This window comes from Schistocerca serialis, chromosome 2 (assembly GCF_023864345.2).
Source record: "Schistocerca serialis cubense isolate TAMUIC-IGC-003099 chromosome 2, iqSchSeri2.2, whole genome shotgun sequence".
Classification (NCBI taxonomy): Eukaryota; Metazoa; Arthropoda; class Insecta; order Orthoptera; family Acrididae; genus Schistocerca; species Schistocerca serialis.
This window is the reverse complement of record NC_064639.1, coordinates 274,679,548-274,706,762: the sequence shown is the minus strand read 5'-3', so window position 1 is coordinate 274,706,762 and position 27,215 is coordinate 274,679,548. Positions and strand designations below refer to the sequence as shown.

At 39.3% G+C, this 27,215-nt stretch overlaps 1 protein-coding gene across 1 annotated transcript; it reads right to left on the bottom strand.

The window, feature by feature from the left end:
* Positions 1-243: 243 nt before the first annotated feature.
* LOC126457030 (glutathione S-transferase 1-like) lies at positions 244-26,501 on the bottom strand. Its single transcript, XM_050093013.1, has 6 exons — positions 26,381-26,501; positions 14,158-14,297; positions 6,454-6,512; positions 2,044-2,182; positions 731-892; positions 244-465 (listed from the first exon to the last, which is right to left on the bottom strand). The coding sequence occupies exons 2-6, from the start codon at positions 14,287-14,289 to the stop codon at positions 325-327; spliced, it is 633 nt and encodes a 210-aa protein (XP_049948970.1). The 5' UTR covers positions 14,290-14,297; positions 26,381-26,501; the 3' UTR covers positions 244-324.
* Between the last annotated feature and the right edge of the window lie 714 nt (positions 26,502-27,215).

Sequence of the window (27,215 nt, the reverse complement as noted above, 5' to 3'; positions counted from 1 at the left end):
TCTGCAGCAGAGGCGAACACTATAGGACTTCGTTGTAGCAAATGTGAAATTATTCGCCTTAGCACAAACAACATTTAACAGCACTGAAAGTTACGTTTGCTGACAGACACAAACAAGGACAATATTTCGTGTCTCACATAATTTTAACCTGCAAGGAATTTTCAGAACAACGCACGCTCAGAACGCTCCATATTTATAGATTCATTCTGGAAAGTGTTTCACTCTTTGCAAATAATTTGCAAATGTTGTTAATAAACTTTATTTGACTAGATGACTGTTAACATTCCATTACATAAATACAAAACCAGTAAATAGTATGTGCTTTTACTTCTGCGCCATTTTCTTCAAGCCCTCACGGAATTCATTGAGGCTTTCTCTGTATTTTGGATGGGAACTTTCAACACGTGGAAGCCACTGCTTGATGTTAGGCTGCTTCGTAGGGTCAATTCCACTTTCTGGAGCAAACTGAAAATAGAGGTGACATCAGCACTCAAATTATTTTTGAACATAGATATTTTGATTGCCTAAATTAACTAATTTTTCTGAGTTTCATAGAACTTTGGGCTGACCATGTCGCTCAGACCTTAAGGAGATTTCTACTGAACTAATGCGAGAAAGTTTGAACGACATCATCTAATAAAAACCCTCAGAAAAATTAACAAGTTCTTCTTAGATAGGTTGTTCGTAGTTTCTTAATTTCTTAAAAGTTGATTTGATAGCTTCACGTTACCTCCAACGCTGACAGAGAATTAGCGACAGCGTAATCAGCTAGTGTGATCTTGTCTCCGGCCAGCCACTGTTTGCCATCCAGCATTCGGTTCAAAGTCTCCAGACCGTCGTTCACTTTATCGACGTTGCTGGGATCCACCGGTTTGCCGAAAAATTTTGGCAGCTGTTGACAGAAAATTAACGTAAATGTAGATCTCAGAAACTGCAACGATATAGTAAGAACGTGGGTGCTAAAAAGTGCAAGACATGAAAGGTAACTGAAGGTACAGAAAATGAGATAGAGAAAGTAGATAAACGTCAGTAATCCAATATTTGCTTTACACACCATATCCAAAGAATCAATCACGCAACAGAAACTATTAAAAGTGTACTCCGAGGCATGGTAAGTAATCAGACTAATGATATATTTACTGTGGTTGTGGCGTAGTGAGTATAGTCTCTCACAAGTGGGTCACATACGAATCATTCTTCTGAAATGCGCGTAGCTCAAGGGGACACTTTCGTTTCATATGGCAAGTCCGAAATTAAAAAAAAAAAAACTGGTTCTTAATAACATAATTCAATAAGAGTCATTTTACCCTTATACGACTTCCCCTGTTTCATGCATAGAGTTGATCCATTGTTAAACATCAGTAGTAAAACAAAAACTACGAGAACAGTCCGTAACTTTAATTAGGCTGTACCCCACCATTACTATGAAATGAATACGTCTAAAGTAATTCTGAGATGAATAATGAAACCTTCACTGTACCAACTGAAGGCCGAGACATGAATAACTGAAACTAGTGTTTGTGGACATTCAACAAGCAGGAGGGGAAATGGGGCTGTACTCCGCTAAAAAAGTCCGTTTTGCGCGAGCGACTCTTTGCTCGAAGTCGACTACTTGCGGTTTGTGCGCGTCACGCGACTGCGTCTAAGTCAGCTGCTAATCAAGTCGCGGGTGGGCCGGAGTGTCAGTGACAGAGTGACTGTGGCGCATGTGTTGGTCTAAAATGCTTAGTATTCCGCAGAGAAAGGTGGTTGTAGTGACAGCTATTAACTTGACAGATAATTTTCCACATTCGACAGGTTAGTCCGTAATTGTAGCAAATGATCTGCAGATGGGCAGACGTCCAGAAACCGGTCATACGAAAATAAAGGAAAGCGACTGGGAGACTGTATTTCGGCCCTTTTTAAAAATTAAAGTCATTTATCGAAAAAAGCTTGACACTAAAATAAAAATATATCATAACTCTCTTTCTTATTTAAACAACACTAAACAAAAAAGGAATATGATTAATCTGTTTGTATGAACGAGAGTAACGTAATACTTACGAAAACACTCAAAATTCTGTTATATAAATCTTGATCAAAAAATAGCCTCTGGTCGACGAGGACACGTTTGTTTACATCCTTCGGGTAGAGAGAGTCATCCTTCACGTACTTTGAGATGAGGTACATGGCAATGGCACGGCTGTTAACAGAGTACCAAATCGTTATAAACGTACAAGCTCAGATACGTATAAGGTCTATGCTATCGCTGCACATTCAGGCACATAGTGAGAGTGTGATGTTCATTCATTACGTCTATATGATTCCCAGCTGAATATCTCTACAAATATTCTGTCATTGTCTTTCTGAAGGCGAAAAGTTCAATGCAACTTATTTTAGCAGCAAACTTTACCTTACCAATGCTATAATATTATGGCAAGTGTAACCACAGTTATAATTGCATCACGCCAGCGAGCGGTCTTTGAAGCCAAATGGTACTGACAAATATACTGCAACCATCTGCTGATTACATGTCTCAGTTGGAAACCAAAAATGTTGACTCATAGTGAAATTATTTATACAGTACATGTACTGAAGTGTGAATGAATTGCATAAGGGGTAATACCTGTGATATTTAGTGAACGCTTAAGAATACCTAAACAAGATTTTCTGCAAATGACTGTATGCAGAGGGAAATGTAGTTGGAGTTAACACTTTTAACTCTTTTTCAGAGACCGAATTTCTGTTTGCCGTTAATAGATTTACATGTTTTTCTATGAATAAGATATGTTGCCTAAAATATATAAATTTTATATGCGTGCAAATGTTGTACATGTATACTTTTCGTAATTTAATTACTATTCCCTCGATGCTTGTTTTCTTGGAAACGTTGCAGCGTATCTGATTTCTTTCTTAACTATTATTTCTCAGCACGACAGACCCTGTAATACCCTTACAAGCTTTTCAGACTGTTTCTGACCACCGTATATGCTAATGAAGCTGGTGTTTGAGGGAATTCTCAACCCAATTGAAAACCCCGCAATTAGTTGCACTGCATGTAACTGCTATTCATAAACTGACAAATTACAATGATTGTCACTCATTTACTAGATATTAATAATTATAATGCTTAATTTCGTGATATTCAAGATAAAAGAGTAGCCATCATCTCCTTCAGGGAAATAATACAACAAATTTAAAAAAATCGCAGGTAAGGTGTCAGGTAGGTTTCCCTAAAACTGTCCTTATGATTTAACCCCTCAAACCAAAAACCAAATCACGAAAAGAAAAACAAGGCGACAGTATACTGGAAATTCTCCTTTCTCCCCTTTATAAATAAATTGCACCAAAAGAGGAAAAACTAGATCTCTGGCTGAAAAGAGCTTAAGCTTTCCTGAATGAGAACGAAAGATGAAAAAAATCAGGCCTTTCATAGTTTATAAAGTGCACGTAACGCTGTAGGTGGCACTTTCATAAGGGTAAAATCTTTGGAACGAGTATCAACTCTTTAAAAACGTGTAGTATTACATGTTTAGTAGGAGAAACTGTTTCTTATTACAAAAAAAATTTACAGGTGTCGATGATGTATATTTGGCTGAATTTGAAGTGCGTGTTTTTAATTCAGTTCTATTGCCGAATTAAAGAAAAGTGGTGAGAGAAAAATAACAGCTGTGAAGCAAGTGAGTTTTTTAACAGCTTTTGAAATCTCTCGGAAAGACGATTAACGTGGTGTTACGTTTGTTAATGTTTACGTTGATATTGTCTGCAAAAATGTGGGAGAATCATTCCGGGCCTCCTTAGCTTGCATGGTGCTAAACGATTCTAACCTAGCGCGAGGAAGGTGTGTATCAATTGCAACATCTTGCTTTGCTCATATTCAGAAGATAGTGTAGCTGGTCGCTGATGGAGAAATTCATTACCATGACTTTTTCATTTATCGCATGGGATGCCTGTGACACTGGATTAAACAAAGACCTGTGTGGCTGCTCCCCGAGGACGAGATGGCCAGCAGCTACACTCTGCCTGTTTTCAGGCGTGAATGCTCTGATGACGCGAATCTCTCGGTGATCCACTCACGTAGCACTTTTAATCGAGTCAGCAAGGCACGACGGCTTTATAAAACTGGAGCAGACACACACTTGCAGCTCCCTGTAATATTTAGTTGAGATACTGTTGGGCAACTGAAGGGATTATCGTTTTAGACCCCTCAGATGTGATAGGCGTGGGAGTTTTAATCAAAGACAATGCATAGAAACCTCAGAGAACAATGCACCTACAGAACGGTGTGTCTTATGACCAGTGTTGGCGATAATTGGAATGGTGTACAAACGTTCTCCTGACGTTATTCATCAAACTTAATTCATGTGTCTTCTTCTTACTTGACACTAAAGCAAAATAAAATTAATATTTTTTCATGTTGACACGGACGTGTATGTGTGTGTGTGTGTGTGTGTGTGTTTGATGTGTAACCAGCAAAAAATGTTCATAATTAAGTAGGTGAAGATAGAGGTCGACCAAATGGTGGGCAAATTGCTACAGATTTGTAGTACTGTGTATTCCTATATACATATTTAACCACAGTCTCAGGAAAGACAGCCGCGCGGGGTAGCCGTATTGCTCCCCACGTCGGAGGTTCGAGTCCTCCCTCGGGCATGGGTGTGTATGTTGTCAGTACCGTAAGTTAAACTTAGATTAAGTAGTGTGTAGGCTTAGGGACCGATGACCTCAGCAGTTTGGTTCCATAAGATCTTACCACAAAGTTCCAGTTTTTCAGGAAACACATGCTCCTACATTCATCGCACATGTGATAGTTATATCTGGGAAGACATTCATCATCGTCTTCGTCACTTTTCATAAGTTTAAAAAAAATTATATGTTGCAAGACGTTACTCTTGATAGTCAAGTTTCATTTAGATATGACTAATTATATTGTCACGATTTCGTAGATGTAAGAACTGCAATCATAGTATCATTACTACGTTTCTATAATTTTCTTTCTGTTATTTATTGGCTTGTAGGTCACTACCAGTACAGCCATCTACATTCTACTTTTAATCTTTAGCTCTCAATTCTGAAAACTGCGTATTACGTTTTGGCTGGTTTAGGTGGGTCGAATAAAAATTTTTTGCTTAGGTACATGGAGAGATATAGCTACTTAGAAACGAACGTTCAAAACTAGACAGTATGTGGTAAGACGTTTGGTCAGTTAAAACAAAATAGAGATAAAACCGAAACAGAAAGTACACACCACATAACTAGATAATTAATTGACTTACTTAACTGATAGAATATACTTGCTGCATAGGTCGTCGAAGAATCAGTTACACCTAACTGCGATTTAGATGCTGTCTGAAGCACGCAGGATTGAAGGTCATTGGTGCTATAGTGGATACAAACTTTCTGCCATAAAAGGTCTTCGTGCACCAAGGTTTGCGTCGTGTTACATGGTGATATGCAGGCATAATGACGATCTCTTGCTTTCGAGCACTGTGCCCGTTCTTTGTTCCGCTCATTTCATATTACTCGTCTATATTTTTGTAAAAAGACGTCAGCCGGTACTTAAGTACGTTTATTTTTTGCCCTCATATGTTGCCAGTTTGGACAGACTATCTGATGTTTAGTTTCCATCCATGACACAGTGACCATTAATCAAATATACTTTGACTATGCGTTTATCGCTTCGGACTTTTTTTCACTAGTGTTACTACACATCTTTCTCGCGTTGTTGTTCTTTAGCAAGGCAAGGGGTGATTTGGAATCTCATGGAGTTTTTGTACTTCCTTCTTTTTTTAATCTATATCTGAAATTAGTACATGCAGTCACGATAGTAGCAAAGGTCAGATTTCTTTCTCATAAAACTTGTTTCACTTCTTTTCATTTAGACTAATTTTAACATACGTGACCGTTCTCAGTTCCTTCAGTTGCAATGGAACAGTTTTCTTTGTGTTGATAGAGTATAACGAAACCGGAGTTAAGATTTAAGTTCTTCGAGCTTATTTTTGCCCCTGTTTCGCTTTAATGTACCGTATATTGTTCTTTATAAATCTCTCTGTTTTGCGAGCAAGAAGACTGTTTACCAAGTACTTTACTTGTTTCCAGAACTGTTAAAAAACATGGAGCTTGTACAGTACCTGCTACGTCAATTTATCGACACCGTTTACATATTCACGTTTTGTAATGTGATTGTAGTTCCCCTTTGGTCACACGTAAGTATTTCAGTGAAACGTCGTGAGCTCTAAAGGCCGTAAATGACTTCTTCCAATTTACTTGCTAGACTGAACAACTACTATACCGCTAACTTTATTACTGAAAAGTTAAATAGACATAAACTAATTTTTTCAGTTTAATATTAGTTTTCATCAGTATCAGATCCACTTCCCAGAAAGCTTTTATTGTTTGCTCCATCCAAGTCGATCATCATGTAACAGTCAGTAAAAATTTTACACGTAATTGTAACTCATAATCAGTGCTTACCTTTCAGCAAGATACAGGCCGTTGTCTTCCAATGCGGGAACAGTGTGCTGAGGAACTTTCTGAAATGATCGAGAAACACGTAGTACCTCAAATTTGTGTAAGCAACATCTGAGACGACACTGACACTGAAGTATGAACTAATAAATAAAGCATACGATTCAGATATTCGTATAACCTTTACGTGAAATATGTATCAGGAACTGAAAACACAACAATGACAATATCCGGTGTAGAAAAATTTCCACTACCAGTTACAATAAAAGATTACTTATTCGTCACACGACCAGTTTCGGGTTTGTGCCCATCCTCCAGTGTTTATACATTCATGTACATGTTTATATTGCTGGATATCACTGTATAAATACAAAGAAAAGTATTTGCTGGTGAATAAACAGATACACGTGGAACAAGTGTAAGTGGCAAGGCAGCACTTATCGAAAATACATCTGTACTTACATAAAGATGAAGCATCATTATTATAATTACGGTGTGGTGACAGTTTTTCCACTTAGTTGCACATTTGTTATCATTTTCACGTCCATGTTTCAGTTTTATAACATTTATCTACATATTTCCCTATTGCGACGTGCACTTGTGATATACACTGTGTTTAAGTAGGAACGCGTAGGCTATGGTCAAAGAACTTAGGCGTAGGAGGTGTATAGATAACGAATAAATAATATTTTATTGTGACTGATAGCGGAAATTTTTCTACTCCTTATAAAGGAAGAGTCATGGAGTTCAACAGCATCCACTGTGGATTAAGTTCACTTAAGGACAATTTCTGGTTTGCATATTCATTGCTGCATTTGTCATCTTCATAAATGGCAGAATATTAAACTGGAAAATGAGAAGTGAGCTCCAAATGCCACGGTAGATTATGAGATACGTTATTCATTTTCTTATGATAGAAGTATGAGCAACGGGACTTATGTAGCAGTCTTGTTGAAGAGAAAACTGTAGCTAGAGATGTCAATCGACCTAAAAGTCATTTGCATGATATTACCACATCGGTAAGGTAATAAACGATATTTCAGCACATTTTATGGCGGCAGTATCATCGAAGCGAAATTTATATCACACTTAATCTCCACAGTCACATAGGCCCTGAGTACTTGACAGGCAGCAGATCACTAGTATACCATGAGTACCTGAACCTCAAGGAAGTCGTTGCTGTCAGGATGAAACGATGTTGTCAAAACAGCAATTATTCCATGGTTGCAGCCATGGTAAAATTTTATTTGTAAAGACAGATACATGAGCTACTGACCAACAACTAATTCTTAAATTCTCTGACAGTGAACATCGAAATTCAGTCTACCACCACCACCACTACCACACTTTAAATTACAGGTGCCTTCCTGCTAAACTTACCAACGCTAGAAATCTTGTATCCAGCCAAGATGACAGTGGCTCAGACGCCGACTGCGAAATGATGGAAATTCCCAGGTAGCGTCCAGCCAGAGGTAACCACTGCATCAGAACACTTACCGATGTTACGAAGAAGTAGGTCTGCAATGACGCCACTGGAAGGATCACCGCTTGTACCACGTGGGCTCATCCCACGATGCAGGAAAGTCCGATACAAGTGAGGTCGCCAGACGAAACTGGTCCTTTACCAGGGCAGTTTCAATAGCGTCCCACTCTTTGACAACTAAATCCGACCTGACACATTCCCTCCTACCATATTTAGCCGGCTCCTATCTATCCCCTGGCGATTTTTCCATCCCTCCAGGCCCATCCCCATCCCCCTCTTTTCTCTCCTCCTCTTGACCTTGGAATACCTTCGTAAAACTATCTATTCCTGATATTTTCGTACCATTGTCCCACATTATCCTTATCCCCACAAACCAGCCCACCTGTATCCAGCAGCCGTATCAAAACTAACTACCCAAAAGGACCAAGCCACCTTCTCCCTCCCTATTACTCCTTCTAATTGCAGGTGTCTCCCATAAACGTCTAATACAGTACATTATTGATTTTAACTTTCTCGCAACTCAGTTTTTAAAAATTTCGTACACAGCTTTCGTGTGCGATTGCAAATGTGATCAGTGAAAAATGTCCTTACACGTGTTTAAGAAAATTGTACACAATTCATGCTTTTAAAATCTACATCCCATCTTTGTATCCAAGTTCGTTTGGTGAAAGAGCAGAGTATTATTCCACTGCCAGCCACGTTCACCCCTTGGGACCTTTGGCTGATGAGTGCTTTTATCCCCTGCCAGCCCGCGTCTTCGTGGGGAGATAACAATAAAGCAAAGAAATGTAGCTGACAGTTCGCAGCTGGATTGAAAGTTTCCGTTGCTTCGACTAGAGCATTACTAGGAATCTAGACTGTTGAGACAGCATACGAGTGTTAGATTTTGCAACACTTTACCTGCGTGCTGTGGACTAAATTGGCTTATGGTTTTGTACTTGAGTAGAACCCTTTCAATATCCGTTTAGTGTTAGCCTGCGCCGACCAGACCGCTTCGCAGAGTCTGCATGTGTTTGCAAATTATCAGACACCCGCGTATAAAGCGGAATCTACCACCAGATGTCACGAGAGAAGGCCCCTCCATTATAAAAGGAGGCCATCAGTACTGTGTTGCCAGCAGAGAAGCACTAACAGCAGAATGGGCTGGTCAGGAGAGTTTAGGGACATCTAAAATGGATTTTTTTTTGTCATCAGAAAAAAAAATCCATGTCACGAGAGAAGGCCCCTCCATTATAAAAGGAGGCCAGCAGTACTGTGTTGCCAGCAGAGAAGCACTAACAGCAGAATGGGCTGGTCATGAAAGTTTAGAGACATCTAAAATGGGTTAATCAACACATATCTGAGTAACAAATGGATCAGGGTCATTTCGACGCTTCTAAGGCTGTCGAGATCGACCACTGGTGATGTGATTTTGGACTGGAAACGCGAAGGAACAACCACAGTTAAACTAAGACCAGGACCTCTCGTTCTCAGGGACAGAAACCAAGCAGCATTGCTGAGAGTGGCTGTAAAAAAATCCAACATATCAGCAGAAAGAATCACTCGTGAGTTTCAAAGTGCTAACAACAGTCCATCTGCCGCCGCGAGCGTGCGTAGGGAGTAAAGAAGTACGAGCTACAATGAGCGAGCATATCCAGAAAGACCACACATTTCTGAAGTCAGTGCTAAGAGACAGTTGAGGTGGTGTTAACACCGACGCCACTGAACGGTGGATGCATGAAAACGAATGACTTGGAGTGGTAATCCGATGGAAGGCTTAGCGTTTGGCGAATGCCTGGAGAACGTTACCTGCCATCGTGTACAGTGGTACAGTGAAACGTAGAGGAGGCGTTGTTACAATATGGGGGTCCTTTTTTGGGTTAGGTTGTGGACTCATAGTTGCACTTAAGAAAACACTAAATTCCGAAGAATGTGAACGCATTTTATTGTTGAGTAACAGTTGGGAGACGTTAGTTGTTTCTATCGGCATGACAATGCACCCCGCCATAAATCCACTACTGTGAGCCAGTGGTTTTTGGACAATAACGTTTCTGAAATGGACTCTCCTGATCAGAGCCCCGAAGCGAAGCAAGTGGAACACCTTTGGAATGAAAAGGAAAGTGGACTTCGATGCAGACCCTAGCATCCAACAACACCGTCTTCTCCAGTTTTGGCTGTTGAGGAAGAGTAGGCTGGCACTCCTACACAGACATTCAGACGCCTCACTGAAAGCGTCTACTGACGACCACTATCATGGTCCTGATACTTTTTTTAATCAGTGAATCGTTGCATTCAGAAATGAACACTTGACACTACAACATGAGAAAGGAGTGCATGATAGTTACGTTACGTTTTGATACAGGGTGACGGCGGCCTATGAGTACGTCCATAAAAGAGTGAGGTGGCCGACCTCGTAGTACTTTAAAGCAGCGAGTGTTTATGTGGGATCAAACTGCAGTGAATGTTTACATATCCCGAGAGAGGTAGTTGTTATCTTTTTTTAATGAATTGTTTCTTGTTACTGGACACATACATGTTCGTTTGTACAGTGAAAGCGCTGCAGCGGTGCGCGCATTGGTTGGTCAGTTCTTCGTGAGTAGGTGCGGGTGAGTGCTTGTAAGGCCGTTGGTGCACTGTCCAGTGAGTCTGCTCACACTTTAGTACTCAAAAGAGTAAAATTTCCTGGTAAAATAAGTGATTTGCAGAAAATGCTATTATAGTTGTGAATATGCTTCTGTGCGAATGTTGGAGAACGAAAATTTGGGGCAATTAATAGAGACAGGGAACTGAGGAGGAATAGACACCGATCCTCTCAAGTAACCTGCGCCTGAAGGGTCGCTTCTTTATTATTTAAAATACCGTCTCTCGAGTCCAGCTACAATTTTACCGCAGTTTCAATCCAATGTTGATGGCTTGAGAACGAACAGAAACCTGATTACTATCCCTGGAAGCCCACCGATTCTTTGATAATCAAATCCGATATGCATCGTAAATAAAAGTAACATGGTCGCACAGAAAAACCAGGTATCATTAATTTGAACCATCAGTGGTGAAAAATATTAATATCCTGATTTCTAGAATTGTGAGTAACGGAGGACGTCAAATGCTTTTCAGACTGATGAATACTGATCCCGTATTAGTTGGAGATAGCCACTGTTATGAAAATGCGTTCGTTCAGGCTCTAGGGAGGTCGTTGGTAGCTGGCAGAGGTGTGACTATTTATCGTGGCAGTTGTTCGGTCCGTTCCTATGTTTACCACTCATCTTCCTATGTTTACCATTCATGGTGTTGTCCTTATGTCTTCTTTCTACCATTTCAACGCTATAGCATCTAATACTGACCCTACGACTTATCTTAGAAAATAGGTTAAGGAAAGCCAAAACTACGTTTATAGCATCTGTAGAGATAGAAAAGGCTTTAGATAATGTTGAATGGAATACTTTTTCAAAATAAAATACAGGGAGCGAAATACTATTTTCTATTTGTACAGAAACCAAATGGCAATTACAAAGAGTCGAGGGGCATGAAAGGAAAGCACTGGTTGAGAAGGGAGTGCGACAGGGTTGTAGCCTATCCCCGATGTTATTCGATCTGTATTTGAGAAAGCAGCAAAGGAAACAAAAGAAAAATTTGGAGTAGGAATTAAAATCCACGGAGAGGAGTCGAGGGGCATGAAAGGAAAGCACTGGTTGAGAAGGGAGTGCGACAGGGTTGTAGCCTATCCCCGATGTTATTCAATCTGTATTTGAGCAAGCAGCAAAGGAAACAAAAGAAAAATTTGGAGTAGGAATTAAAATCCACGGAGAGGAAGTAAAAACTTTGAGGTTTGCCGACGATATTGTAATTCTGTCGCAGACAGCGCATGACCTGGAAGAGCAACTGAACGGAATGGACCGCGTCTTGAAAGGGGGATATAAGATGAACATCAACAAAAGCAAATCGAGGATAATGAAATGTAGTCGAATTAAATCAGGTGATGCTGAGGGAATTAGATTAGGAAATGAGACGTATAAAGTAGTAAATGAGTTTTGCTATTTGGGAAGCAAAATAACTGATGATGGTCGAAGTAGGGAGGATATAAGATGTACACTGGCTACGGCAATAAAAACGTTTATGAAGAAGAGAAATTTGTAAACATCGAGTATAGATTTAAGTGTCAGGAAGTCTTTTCTGAATGTATTTGTATGGAGTGTAGCCATGTATGGCAGTGAAACATGGACTGTAAATAGTTTAGACAAGAAGAGAATGTGGTGCTACAGAAGAATGCTGAAGACAAGGTGAGTAAATCATGTAACTAATGAAGAGGTATTGAATAGAACTGGGGAAAAGAGGAATTTGTGGCACAACTTGACTAGAAAAGGGATCGGTTGGTGGGTCACGTTCTGAGGCATCGAGAGATCACCAGTGTAGTATTGGAGGGAAGCGTGGAGGGTAAAAATCGTAGACGGAGACCAAGAGATGAATACGCTAAGCAGATTCAGAAGGATGTAGGTTGACGCAGTTATTCGGAGATGAAGAGTCTCGCACAAGATAGAATAGCATGGAGAGCTGCATCAAACCAATCTCTGGACTGAAGGTCACGACAACAACAACAGTATATGATTTTCCATAATGTATTCCTCTTACGTGAAATCATCCGGAGTAATCGCCTACCCCACTATATGACGCGGACAGCAATAAAGACAATTTGATACAAAAATTCAAAACAAAAAATAGCATATCGACTAGAGACATAAAATGTGAGATAACCGCAAAGTAGAATACTGAAGAATGTGACGACAGAAATGGAAAGTTTAATAACTGACGTATTAGGAATCGGCGAAGTGAATTGACCAAGCAGAGGAGTTAACGCCCAAGGATACAACGGTGTAGGTTTCATACTGGAACAAAACTGCTCCACATCGAATATTGTATCCCACGCTCCAAAGTATTAACGAAATATAATTATACGCTATTTGGAAAGAAGTCTATAACAGCTTTCAGATGACTTATTCGAGTTTGGTAGATACGAGACACTGATATGAGAATATGCCAAGTGTGTACAGAGTACTACTAATCGCTTTCATTGACACTGAGGAAGCATTTGATAATACAAAATGAGATGCTCTGGTTCGAACCCTCAATTACCTTAAAGCAGATTACGAAGACCGAAGACTAATTCACCACTGAAACAAAAACCAAGCAGAAATTCTAGACAGACACAAAATGAATGTAAAGATAAGAAAATGAATAATGCAAAAATATGGATGTCACCAGTACTGTTTACTACATACATAGAGCAATAAAATTTACATTTTCAGACTTCTAGTAGTTAAAAATACATGTAAACAAACAACTATAGCTAAGAAAGTAGAGGTCAGAGATTGTTATGTTATTGTGACAGAAAGTGCTTGAAGTAAGTAAGCTATACCGTCCACAATACGAAAGTTGAGGCAATACTTAACCAGGAAAGGTCCTTTTGGAGTTGGTGTGTCCTTGCCTTCGAACTGACTTACCCAGATTTGGTGGAGATACAATTTACGCGGACCCCAACCACGGGGCAATATGGCATTTTTCACGTACACATATCGTTGTCAAATGCTAAAGAAGTTAGAAAAAAAAATCCCAGTGCCGTCCCTGGTTTGAATCACAGACGTCTGGACTCTCAGTCTAGCAGTTACATATTGAACCACCGCGACACTTTCCTATTACTAACACACCGTTAAAACGGGTCCCGGCTGGGTTGGGAAGTTTCTTCGCTCAGCGACTGGGTGTTCTTGTCATCATCATTTCATCGTCATTCGGGAACTGAAAGACTGGAATGTGCAATGACTGAGAATTTGTACGGGCGCTGATAACGACGCCCTTGAGCGACCAACAATCCAAAAGTCATCATCATGATTGTTACAATGGCAATGGCCTGGCATTTCCTCTCTCGGTGTCCAACTGCTGAACTTGAGCTAAAGATTCCTGTTGTTTCACTGATACTTTAAAATCAACACAGTGGAAAGCACAAAATCGTCACTCGACTCTACACATCTGGAATACACCTCTCATGGCAGCACGGGAATCGGATCACTGGTGTCATATCTGGCGATAGCGCTTATGGGCTCAATGGAGTCATAACCAAGCCTGCCCAGTATTTACTTTCTCATCTAAAGAAAATAAAATAATTTGCTTTTATGCAGTTTTTCATTTCTCAACGTATGTCAAAATATTTTTGCGCTCTAGAAGCATATAATTTTGTTATCAGTTAACACATACATTACCTTCAACATTTCAGGCGACTTCATGTCAGTACCATTCACTATTTTGAGGTCAACTCCGATGATACCAGCCACCAAACGTACAAGACGACATGGAGGACTCACAGGGTTGTCATAAAGAGTCGGGGGAGCCATTGTCGTACCTAAAAATAAAGTGAACATTAAATGAGTAATTTCCACAACAGTAGCCAAATTCCTCAGAAAATTTGCGAGTTTTGTATATTGTGTGGTAAAGAGAAGAATAAAAACAGTGATTCTGTTAAAAAAATGAAAACTAAGGTCTGATGTTGTGCGGCGTAGCTTGTAGTGCCATCATTAATTGTGGACAAATTTTCTGTTTGACATAAATCTCAGTACCTTCCGTCCAATAGCGATAAGCGAATATCCTCTAACTATACACTAACTTCGGGCAACGGCCTTGCTGACGTGGATACGCCGGTTCCCGTCGGATCACCGAAGTTAAGCGCTGTCGTGCGTAGCCTGCACTTGTATGGGTGACCATGCGGGCCACCATGCACTGTTGCCATTTTCTGGGTGCACTCAGCTTCGTGATGCCAATTGAGGAGCTACTCGACCGAATAGTAACGGCTCCGGTCAAAGAAAATCATCGTAACGACCGCGAGAGCGGTGTGTTGACCACACGCCCCTCCTATCTGCATCCTCTACTGAGGATGACACGGCGGTCGCATGGTCCCAATGGGTCACTTGTGGCCTAAAGACGGAGTGCCTGCCTGCTACACACTAACTTCAGATAAATTATTTTGTTAAAAAATCTTGAAGTCGGTAGCACTGCATCAATTGTGGGACATACACACAAAAAAACGCTTTGTGTACGTCTCAATGAGAAACAAAAATTTGAATATTATTCTAAGTTAGTAAACATGTTATTCTCTAAGAATACCTTTTTCCAAGCAATAGTTTAATGTAATCTTAAAGTAGATTTTAACTGCGGCAGAGCATGATTTCAATAATGTAAGCGAAAAGTGATAAAAGAAAGTTTGAGATTAATCTGGCACGTAAAATCTGATACCTGATGCGTTATAGTAACACGTGCGTGAAAAAAACCTGTACATCAGCTTCATGAAATTTATTGTGGTCTGACGTTCTGACGATTACAGAGTGCATCGGTGCTTAATTAAATAGAATGCAAATAATTTTAATTTTAGTCGCTGTATGTCCGGCTACGCAGTCTCGTAACCGGTTGGATCTGACATCATATCAGCATAAGCAAATAAATGTTCATATGTAATCTTAACAAGTAAACATAAAGGCGCAAGCAGATAAATCACAAAGTATAACTTACACACATAACCATAGTCAGCACAATTAATCAGGTGACAATTATAATTTAAATAAATAAGCACAGCAGGCACATAAAAGAAATTATTGTGTGACATCAGTGAAAAAGCATAGCAGCCAAGCGATGCATAATATACATAATTAACAACCCTGTTCATTAATAAATCATTGTCAAAATAAGTTAATGTACGCAGGCACGTCGCTTCACACGTAAATTCATAGATCATGAAATTTAGCACAATGTCTGAATCACGTAATCGCGAGCAGCAAATTACGTCTAAAGTACATACCTAAGTGGTAATATGTTACCTGAAAAATAAACTCAATTAACAGTTACCTTATTTGTTTATTACTTTCTTCTTCGAAATGACATTCTTCCTGAAAATTTCTCGATAGCAAGTCCTCTTAATGCCGGACACACACAGAATTTACCTGACGTTCTTAAATATTTTATACAACCGTATCCTGAAAAATACTGAACGTTAATAACATAATTCATCAAGTCACTATAGCTTTATACTGAATTTAATCGGATAAATTAGACTGTGTATTTGTTTATGGCTGTCAGTGCATTCGCACTGAGCGCTCGATCAGCTGTAGGTGCGTGACGTAGGAAGTAATTGTTTGCGATCAACGACTGCCTTGTGCGGCGCGCAGATTTGACTGTTGCTTTGAGTATGTGCCGCCGCCGTAACACGGCGCGGTATCCTTGCATTCTCCGTGTGTTTACATGAAACTGTTAGTTTCTCAAAAGTATGTCATTCCACAAAAATTTTAACGTTAGATATATGATGTATTCCCTTAGAGCATCGAGATTTAAGAGTTTCTGCTTCGACAGTGTTATCATGAATAATTTTGCGAACTCTATATGGACCGTTATAAAGCAGAAAAAATTTGCGACACAAGCCTTTTCCTTTGTGAGACAAACGATGGGACTTAATTAACACCTTTTGACCAACTGACAAGATTTTTAGCTGATTTCTCTCTTCTAGCAGCCGCAGATGCAATGTTTTGCAGAGCCAGGTTCACAACTTCAGAATGCCGCAGTTTCCGTGTAGGCGGAAAAGGAACGATTTCAGAAATGCGATTTGTCGGTGCTTTGTTTTTTAATATCAGTATAGGCGGTAAAGAAGTTGAGTTATTAGGAAGTTCATTCAGAATGTTTTGAAAAATATGAACATACTGATCCCCAGTTCTGTGATTCTGATGACAATAAAGACGACACAATTTATTGATTTCCTTCATCCATCTCTCTGAAGCGTTAGATTGAGGGTAAAAAAGTGAAATGAAGATTGGTTTAATTTTACGACGCCGTAGAGTACGAAGCCAAATTTTGAACGAAACTGTGATCCATTATCTGATATAACCTTATCAACATGACCCACTTCTTTAAGAAAATGTTTGATGAATGCATTAGATACTGAACGAGCTGTTGCTTCGTGTAAAGGTGTAAAACACACATATTTTGATGTCAATTCCACTGCTACCGAAATGTACGCAAAACCATTAGTAGAACGAACCACTGGACCGAACAAATTGACTTCAGCCATGTCCTTTAATTTCGCTGGAATGATAGGAAACAACGGTGCTCTGTGAGAAATAGTTGGCGGCTTAGCCTTTTGACATAATTTGCATTTGGAAAGAACAGATCGAATACGTTTTTCCATATTACTGAAGTAGCAATTTTCTCGTAATTTATGAAAGCTTTTTCTGGGACCAAAGTGTGCATAACTGAAATGTGTGTACCAAATCAATTTATTGACCCACTCATCAGGAATACAAACTAACCAAACAGAGTTGTCAACCGAATTTCGTTTAAAAAGAATATCATTGCGAACTAAATAATGCTGTCTGATCGCTACGCTTTCGTTTCTCCTCCACTTCTCTTTAATGTCCAGATTGGATCCTTATTTTGTTCCTTAGCGATGTCCTGGAGCGAAGAAGAAATAAAATTCTCAAACGCATCACCTTGAATATACATCAAACAATAATTGTTTTCCTTGCAGTCCTCTTCAGCACTTTGTTTCAAACCCATAGGTGCACATGATAAAGCATCAGCAACAATATTGGAAGAACCCTGTATGTAAACAATACTAAAATCAAATTCCTGTAGATACAACGCCCATCGTGACAATCTTCCATGTGTTAATTTTGTTGACATAAGAAACTCCAGAGCTCGATGATCGGTGTAAACCTTAGTATGTCTGCCATACAAAAACATGCGAAATTTTGTGAAAGCCCATACAACAGCCAAAGCTTCAAGTTCCGTAATCGAATAATTCTTTTCTGATTTAGAGAGAACACGACTTCCAAATGCAATAGTTTTCTATACTACAACGCCGTCTTCTTCTATCTCTTGAAATAAGTGTGCACCTAGGCCCTTGTATGATGAGTCCCTCGCCAAGCAAAAATCTTTAGATAAATCCGGATGTGAAAGAAGTGGAGCAGCAACTAAAGCATCATGAAGTTGTTCAAATACTGACTGAGCTTCCTCATCCCAACACCAATTAAAATTCTTTCCAGACAGTTCATATAAACGAGGTGTGGCCAAATTATCCAATCTAACAAAGCGCCTAAGAAAATTACAGACACCAAGGAAACTACGAACATCACGTTTTGTGGTAGGAACAGCATAATTACGAATAGCGTCTAGTTTTTCTGGATCAGGAAGAATACCTTCTGTAGAAATAATGTGACCGAGAAATTTCACCTGAGAACGACCAAATTCAGATTTTTCCAAGTTCACTGTAATGCCAATTCTGGCAAAAATATGTAATAATGAATCCAAAATTTTTTTGTGCTCACTCCAAGAACGTTTAGCAATAAGAATGTCGTCAACATATGAAGTAATATTGTCACGAAGATAAACAGGTAAAATTTCGATGAAACTACGAATGAATGCTGCTGAAGGTACAGTAAGTCCAAACGGTAATTTCCGAATTCTCTTTTGGGTAAAATAGTCATATCCGGTTAATCTTTACCGACTCTCTAGATAGATTGATAGTCGAAGAGTTGTTTTGACAGATGCAAAGAATAGTAAAAGAGTAGGCAGCGGTGCAGAAAACTAAAAGGGAAATAGCACCACTACAGCTCGGGGCCATATGCACGCTACGGCACATATTCACTTAGTGTAGTGAATCCCCTGAGGACCTTAATAGCCGCACATAATTTCTAGTTTGTGACTTAGTGGCCAATTTGGTGGAAGTGCGTACGCAAATTGACCTGACCATGAACATGGATGTATGTTATTCTTAGAATTGCGAAATATCTTAAATTTCGAAACAGTCAAAAAGTGTTTATAGTCAAAGTTTTCGCCTCGTGGCGACAAAGACCTACTGCGCCTGTCCCAGTCCGAATGTCGATTATTGTCAAGTTCGCGCGCCTGGCGCTCTCTTGTTGCTTCTCGTAAATGAAATAAAGTACTTTCTTCAAACCGCTCTGCAATCTGTGATTCAAAATTTCTTCTGCTGTATTTTCCTACGATTTCGCCTTCAATTTGTTTGATTTGCTTTCGTAATGCCTCAACTTCCCTTTTAACGCGTTCATTAAATTTTCCCTGATTTTCAACATGCTTATTTAAGCTCTGGTACTCTTCGGTTTCTGCAAATGGCAATGGTGCTGTATCATCTAAATCTCTGTCCCCATTTAAACTAAGACTTATCAATTTATCTGAAATCTCCTTAACTCTTTCCGATAAGTCAGCTAATTGTTCTTTCTGTTTATTTACGTCTTCCGTAAGTGTCGCGACTCGGGTTTCAGTATTGACACATTTGGTAGTTAACTGTTCATATTGTTGTGTTAGGTTATTTAATCTGTCATTTGGTACGGATTCCTCGATTCTCTCAAATATTTCTTCCTTATCGTGTGCACGTTGTAAATTTAACTCTGAAAATTTTTGTACTATCACGCGATCTCTTTCTTCCTGTTCTCTATCCTGTTCCTTTTGTCTAATCTCTACTGCAATTAATCTATTATTGTGAGAATTCAAAATCGGTTGTACTTCTTCTCTGATTTCTTTCTTTAATTCATCTTTCATATTTTTGAAACATGTCCCTATTCGTGGGTCTAACCGTGTTTCCATTGTTCCCATCTCAGTTCTAATTGTTCCTGTTTGTGATCCCACTGAGTCTAACTGTGTTGCCAAAGTTCCCATCTCTGTTTTAAATTCAGATCGTAACTGTGATCCCACTGTTTTTAATTCAGATCCCAAATTTGATATTACACCCATCAACTGCTCCATATTAACCGGTTCAAAATTCTTTTCGCCCCTAACATTTCCCACAAAACCAGCTTCCTTCGTCATAGCTGTAAAGCTATCTGTGTTCGATACTGTTCCAGAATCTTCTGTCATTAATCTCGTATTCTGAAATTTTTTAATTGTGAAAAAATTTGAATTGGTTCCGGACTATTTTCCCGACTTATTAAATTGTTTTCAACTTCATTATTCATCATACTGTTGTCCTGTGTTGGCGAGTTCACCATGTCAACAATTTCGTCATTCTGACTATCCATCATTTTTGCCTTTTTCATCGATCGCATAATCATTTACAAAACACACAAAACTCGTCACTGTACGAAAATTACACACAATGACTCCTTATCTCCAACAATACCATTCACACGAAATGTTTCCCTCAAACACGATTAACGAACAATTGAAATAATTGCACTAAATTGTCAAACGCGTATACAAGACAACAAAATTAAATTCTGAAAAAAAAATACCATTAGAAGAATGACAATTACCAAATCTACACATGCAAAATAGACTACAATTACTAAACTACAAATTACTACAACAATACTACTGTCTGCTATTTTTACAATCAGAAGAATTCCAAGGGACGATCCGAAGCAGCTGTCGCCACGTGCATGGAGGATTAATTAAATAAAATGCAAATAATTTTAATTTTAGTCACTGTATGTCCGGCTACGCAGTCTCGTAACCGGTTGGCCCTGACTAGTTTTAGTACGCAATCTGACTGCACAGAATAACAACAAAGAATGGAATGAAATTTTCCGTTAACACAGTTAATTAATTAAGTCCCCAGCTATAAAACCAACGCAACAACAAAGCACAAGTGTAACTGTTCTGTGTGTGGAAGTGTGATTCAACGTACACATCTGGCACGGTTCTTCTTCAATAAGACAAGAAATTTTAAATATCATTTATACTGAAGTAATTAAAAAAATATAAATACTATAATTGCGTAAGGAAACCAGAATTACACTCTAATAGAAGAACACGAGCCAGATGCTTTGTTGACTGAACCTGTAATGATGCATTATTTAAGACACTGAAATAATGAAAAAACAGGGAATATTTTACCTTCATATATATTGACTAAAAGCACTCTGATCATTACAATATCTCCATTCGAACAACATCTGCTGTCTAGCCCATCAAACAACTGCATAAAACATGGAACAAGCACTCTCCACTACGACTTCTCGACAAGCACTGCCAGTGGAGGCGGCGGAATACTACTCTTTGGCGCAATCTCTGGCGCTGTGGCTCAATGTAGCCACCTTTCAAGAGTTCTGCACATAAAAATACTATACTGTTAAATCCATACGGTATCTGAAGTATTAATCATGCGGTATGCAATGATGTTAACACTCTAACAAAGGATATACTTACTTATATGTGTATGGTGTCTGTTCGTTCGAACACGGTTGTTCATTGATTCTCGGGCAGACTTTCTTGACAAACATCACACTAAGATTAATTTTTTGCAATGCACAGGGGGCATTTAACTTGGAAACAGTGGTGGTTAGAGTGCAAACAACTCCGGCAACCACCATTTGCAATGTCTACTACCATCCAGGTAGGCCACTTCCTTATGCTGAGTTGTCTACCTTAATAGGGTAGTCTCCTGAATGAACTAAATTGATAATTAACAGAAATGTAACAATCCATACTATTAAACTAAATTCGTTTGATAAAAACGGTATCTGTTTATTAAAGTACTTGAACAACAAACCCCGAGTTACTCTGGAAATTACAAAGAGGTATTCATACAAATAAAAATTTACCCAGTACATTAAAATGAGAACTATTTACTAGGACAGCACGTTAGGGTCTCTTAAATTTTATAGGCCTTATGATACAAGCACCTCATGAAATGTTATAACAAAATAACATGTGGTTGTAGTAAATTTTACGGTCGTTCAGTCCTCATATACTTAAAAAATAACATTCGTGAAATTATTGTAAGATAGTACTCTCTACAGAGCATGCAGAGATTTATATATGTAAACCAAACACGTCTTGCAAGAAAACTATTCTTCATCTTGGAGCAGATAGTGATAGCGGAGTATAGAAATATGGTGAAAAATACTCTTGATGTGTTTGAAAGAATACCGGCTAAAATTTAGTTTCTAAAATCAGTTGCTTTATATGCTATGTATCTTAAACATTCCGCTTCAAAAAGTATTCAGAAAAAATATGATTTAGTAAGTATTAAAGGTCTTCCACAGCAAGACGACAAAAAATACAATCTGCATGTAACCATGTCTACAATATTACGTTTTCTTTATAATGTTCTTAAAGGTTAAACATTTATTAGATGTGATGGATAAAATACTATGTGTAACAATGTTTTGAAATGGTTGAACAAATAATTTCCGAGGTATCATATTTTTACTGTTTAGTGAAGTATATTTGTAACTTATTACTACTTTTCAGAAGATTATAGCATAGGCATTAAATGTCAACAGGGGAAAATTAATTGCTGATCGTATCAGAACCATTTATTGAAACGTATTACACTTGTCTTCGGCTTACTAATAATAATACTGGATGTAATGTGAAACAAACCGACGCTTTTTGTTGTCAGTGGGCGTCGCATGGTAAGCGTGACGAGCAGTAACTGTTTGAGCTAACTCCAGCTACACAACGCAAAAGCGAAATGGCAAATATCTGTCGAAACATTAGAGAAAATGCGCTCGACGACTCTTAGGAAAGACACCTTTATATCTGTACCTGATGTGTCTTCTCAGACAAAGTGCATCTTAGTGTATGGGTAGCACGATGTCACACTTTTTCTTAGGCTCGAAGTAATGAGCAAAACGGAAAAGTTAATTTTGCCCGTATCGTATTGCAAGTGTTTGACACTCCAACTACAGCCTGATTTTTCTTTTTCGTATTAAACATTACAACACCGTTTTCTTTTTTTCTGTTTAATCGCTTTTATTCTGAAATGTATTCTAGAATCACAAGGGCAACCTCAAAAGTACTTCACTGAAAAACTTCTGTGTCACAACTCCGCATATCCGTTGCGCTGCTCACATAACCTCCGATTTCAGAGGCTGAGTTGCTCCATCACTTGCTAGAGATGTCTCTTGCACGCTCTAATGTATAAGTTCGTCCGCAGAACTCTACCGTCTCAACACGTGAATGTAAGTAACCCTATAGAAATACCTATAAATGTATGTCCTTTGCGACTTCTGTAAAAATTAAAGGGAGAGTAATTAGAAGCTTTAGATAAAAAGGAAAAGACTCCTGTCTCCTTATGGCCAGACAAAAAAATAGAAGATAATCCAAATATTTGCTACAGATAAGCGTATCTGCATTATCTCTGAGATTGTCCGTGTACCTTTGTTACGACTATTTGCTCTGACTACTCACAGATGATGTAACAAGTCATTCTCATCTTCCAACCTGCTGTTGGTATATGGAGTACTTGATTAAAATTTTTAACTGACTGAATTGCACTGACATTACATAACAACTGTCGGTACTTATTGAAGAGTTTCTGTAGACTACTGGTTTTCCATTGGGCTGGTGTCTGTGTAGCAGTCTGACAAATCTGTGGTGAACTGACGGATGGTGTGATACATACATCTGAAGGGGGCAACTAATGACGTTCCTTGAATGATTCAAAGACTCGCATGTTTGCGATGAGCACATTTTTGGTAGCACAGTGACAAGCACTGCGAAGAAACGCAAAGATTGTTTGCAAAAAGAGAGTTATGACTGCTGATACTGTCTTCTTAGAATTCATTTTAGCAAAATCGCCACCAGAAAAGCTTTTTACCAGACAGAGTATTGCAACTCTTTTCAAATTTTATTTTTTCTTTACGATTTATGACGCTGAGCATGTTGTGTAATTAATAAAAACATCGAAATTTGTCCCGTAAGGCTACATCGGTCTAAAGGAGACGACCTCTTAAGATATGAAAACAGCTTAGGCCATAACCATATGGACTGTTATAGGACTATTACCGTGAGCAATATAAGATGGATAAAGTGAAAGGAAATTCTCGTATTAATATTCATTGTATCTAGAAGGCATTTCGAACTACGGGCACGCACTATCGGAAAAGAAGACCTACATGTGGAAAACCCTCGCAATGGCTCTGTAGTTGCTGACTCGAGGCCAAAGTCGGTCGAAGAAGGGCATTTGTGTTTGCTTAAGTTGAAGCATAATCCGTAGGACTTCTGGTATCATTATGTGACTGTTGACGACTCGTGGGTCCACGATTACAAGCAGAAGACAAAAATGTCAAGTTACTTCCCGACCGTGTAGACTGACGAAAGTAATACGAAAACAGAGAACAGTAAAGGCAATGTTCTTCTTTTGTTTAGCTCACAAGACTGCGTATTTGAAAATGGATTAAATATAATAGACGCCCTTTATTCAATGCTACTGGACTAATTATATACACTGATGTGACAGAAATCATGAGATAGCGATACGTACATACGCAGATGGCGGTAATATCGCCGGCCGGTTTGGCCGAGCGGTTCTAGACGTTACAGTCTGTAACCGCGCTGGAGCTGCCATTTGTACTCAAATAATTCATGCGACAAGGTTTCTGACGTGATTTTGCCCGCACGACTAGAATTAACAGTCGTTGAACGCGGAATGGTAGTTGGAGCTAGACGCATGGGACATTCTGTTTCTGAAATCATTAGGGAAGTCAATATTCCGAGATCCACGGTGTCAGTAGTGTGCCGAGAATACCAAATTTCAGGCATTACCTCTCACCACAGACGACGCAGTGGTCGACGGCCTTCACTTAACGACCGAGAGCGGCGGCTTTGGTGTAGATTTGTCAGTGCTAATAGACAAGTAACACTATGTGAAATAACCGGAGAAATCAATGCGGGACGTACGGCGCATGTATCCGTTCGGACAGCGCGGCGGAATTTCGGATTAATGGCTGCAGGCGACCAACCTAAGTGCCTTTGCTAACTGCACGGCATGACCTGAAGCGCCTCCCCTGAGCTCGTGACCATACCAGCTGGACCATAGATGACTTCAAAACTGTGGCCTGGTCAGTGAATCGGGATTTCATGCGGTAAGAGTTGATGGAAGACTGGAGTGTGGCGCAGACCTCACGAAACCATGGACCCAAGTTGTCATCAAGGCATTGTGCAAGCTGGCTGTGGCTCCATAATGATGTGGGCTGTGGTTACATGGAATGAACTGTATTCTCTGGTTCGACTGAACCGATCATTGACTGGAAATTGGTATGTTCGGCCACTAGGACAACATTTGTAGCATTAATAAACTTCATGCTTTCGAATAACGGAATTTTTATGGATGACAATAAGCCATGTCACTACGGCACATTTGTTGGCGATTTGTTTGAAGAACATTCTAGACAATTTGGGTGAATCATTTGGCAACCCAGATCGCCAGATGTGAATACCCTGTGACATAATAGAGAGGTCAGTTGGTACACAAAATCTTGCACCGGCAACACTTTCGTAATTATGAATGGCTACAGAGACAGCATCGCTTAATATTTCTGCAGTGGACCTAAACGACTTGAGGAGTTCATGCCAAGTCGACATGCTGCACTACGCTGGACAAAAGGATGTTCGACACGATTTTTGGAGGTTATCCCATGACGTTTGTCACCTCAGTGCAATGTGGAGAGCTTCAGAACGTTGAGCCTGTTCACACACGGGGCTTAGAGGTTGCAACAAAGCGTTTGAAAAAAATCCCTATCTTTCCTTGTCTCCAGAATTGGTCTTACGATTCCTTTCAATATTCTTATCTCAAAAAAACTGTCTGCAAGAGAGATCAATTCGTTGAATGAAAAGGATATCTTCGCAGTAAACAGGTATTATGCAAAGTTCGAAACACATGTCTTGCTGTGGGAACACAAATATTGAAATGTTATTGTATAACACAAATTGAGACCCACGAGGATTAGATTGAAAATTTCGTTTTAAAATGTAGTTGAGATTATCAGTCCACATTCACGATTCTCTAGGAATGAATAATTGCAAAATGGAGGGAAGGAAAATTAAAAGTTTAACGTCCCGTCTACGGTGAAGTCGTTAAACACGAGACACAAGCTCGGAAGACGAAAGGATGAGGAAGGAAATTGACCGTGCCTTTTTCGAAGGAGCCATCCCGGCATTTGCCTGCAGCGATTTGGGGAAATCGTGCAGAACTTAAATCTGGTTGGCCGCACGGGTAGTTGAACGGGCGTCCTCCCGATTGCGAGTCCCCCGCGCCAACCACTGCTCCACCTCTCTCGATAATAATTACAAAAGTTCGGCTTCGAAACTGTACTGCATCTACAATGAATTTCATTATGCGAACGCACGTTCATACGATTTTGTCGTTTGGGCAGCCGTATCACGTTAAATGAGATTTCACTTTTACAGCGAATTTTCTTTCCTACTAATAGCATGATTCGATAAAAAAAGCTAATAAGTGCGATAGATCAACGGCTGCATCTTCAATTATATCGTCAGCGGCGGTGCTTTAAACACTTATCTTAAACTTCCTCAACAGATAAACCTATAATCACTGGATGAATACATTTTTGTTAATACTGGACCGGCACACATATTTCTTTAAACACAAGATTTTAAAGCGACTTCGAAACAAGTTACTGTTCTTGAAACACGTAATTATTAATATTATGCAGTAAAAAAGTTTAATGTTGTCGCATTACATACCAGATGTGTCTGCGGTTAGCTGGACGTAGCGCTGCTTCTGGTATCTCACGGCGTCTAAATCGGGATGCGTGGCTACCGCCCGCTTTATAACGCTGGAAGTGCAGCGTCATGGTGACTGCTAACACAAGCACACCGGCACGACAAGACGCGCCAACACCGGCGAATCATACTCACTATACGTTTCTAGAAAGTTCGCAACTTATCTCCCCACTTATAGCATTATTTTATTTGTGAACAAGTATGTGACACAGTGAGTAATTGACTTCATCATTTATCAGTCATAATTCTTTCAATTTTTTTGAAGCTTCCCTCAGCTTCTTCACCACCGATATTCACAAGAGAAATGCTGATAATGATCGTCTGATGCTATATATAAATTTGCTTCTGCGCATACTTCCGAAACCGATTTCACAATTCCTACAGAACTATATGGGGACTTAGCCACTTTCTGCAGTAGTTACATATACTGCATTTAATAAAATTGTCTTTTTTGCCCTGCAAAGCAGACACGTATAAGCTCTTACATAAAATAAAACTTCAGTGTTTTTAACAGATTTTTTTAAAACAGATGGTGCACTAAACGGTCCATTACTCTGATAATATATATTGGTGTGTGTGTGTTTGTGTGTGTGTCGCCAAATACGTTTCATCAGTTCTCTTTCTTACCTCTGAAGTTCTGCATTAGAGTCCTTCCCAGGTTCGAATCCTGCCTCTGGCATGGATGTGCGTGATCTCCTTAGGTTAGTTAGGTTTCAGTAGTTCTAAGTTCTAGGGGACTGATTACCTCAGCAGTTAAGTCCCATAGTGTTCAGAGCCATTTGAACTATTTGAAGAG

Excerpts from the sequence above, each read along its gene's own strand:
- LOC126457030 (XM_050093013.1), bottom strand. The coding sequence starts at position 14,289 with ATGGCTCCCCCGACTCTTTATGACAACCCTGTGAGTCCTCCATGTCGT. Across the intron at positions 6,513-14,157 it reads AGTCGCCTGAAATGTTGAAG|AAAGTTCCTCAGCACACTGT; the intron begins GTAATGTATGTG and ends CGATCATTTCAG. Across the intron at positions 466-730 it reads ATTCTCTGTCAGCGTTGGAG|TTTGCTCCAGAAAGTGGAAT; the intron begins GTAACGTGAAGC and ends CTCTATTTTCAG.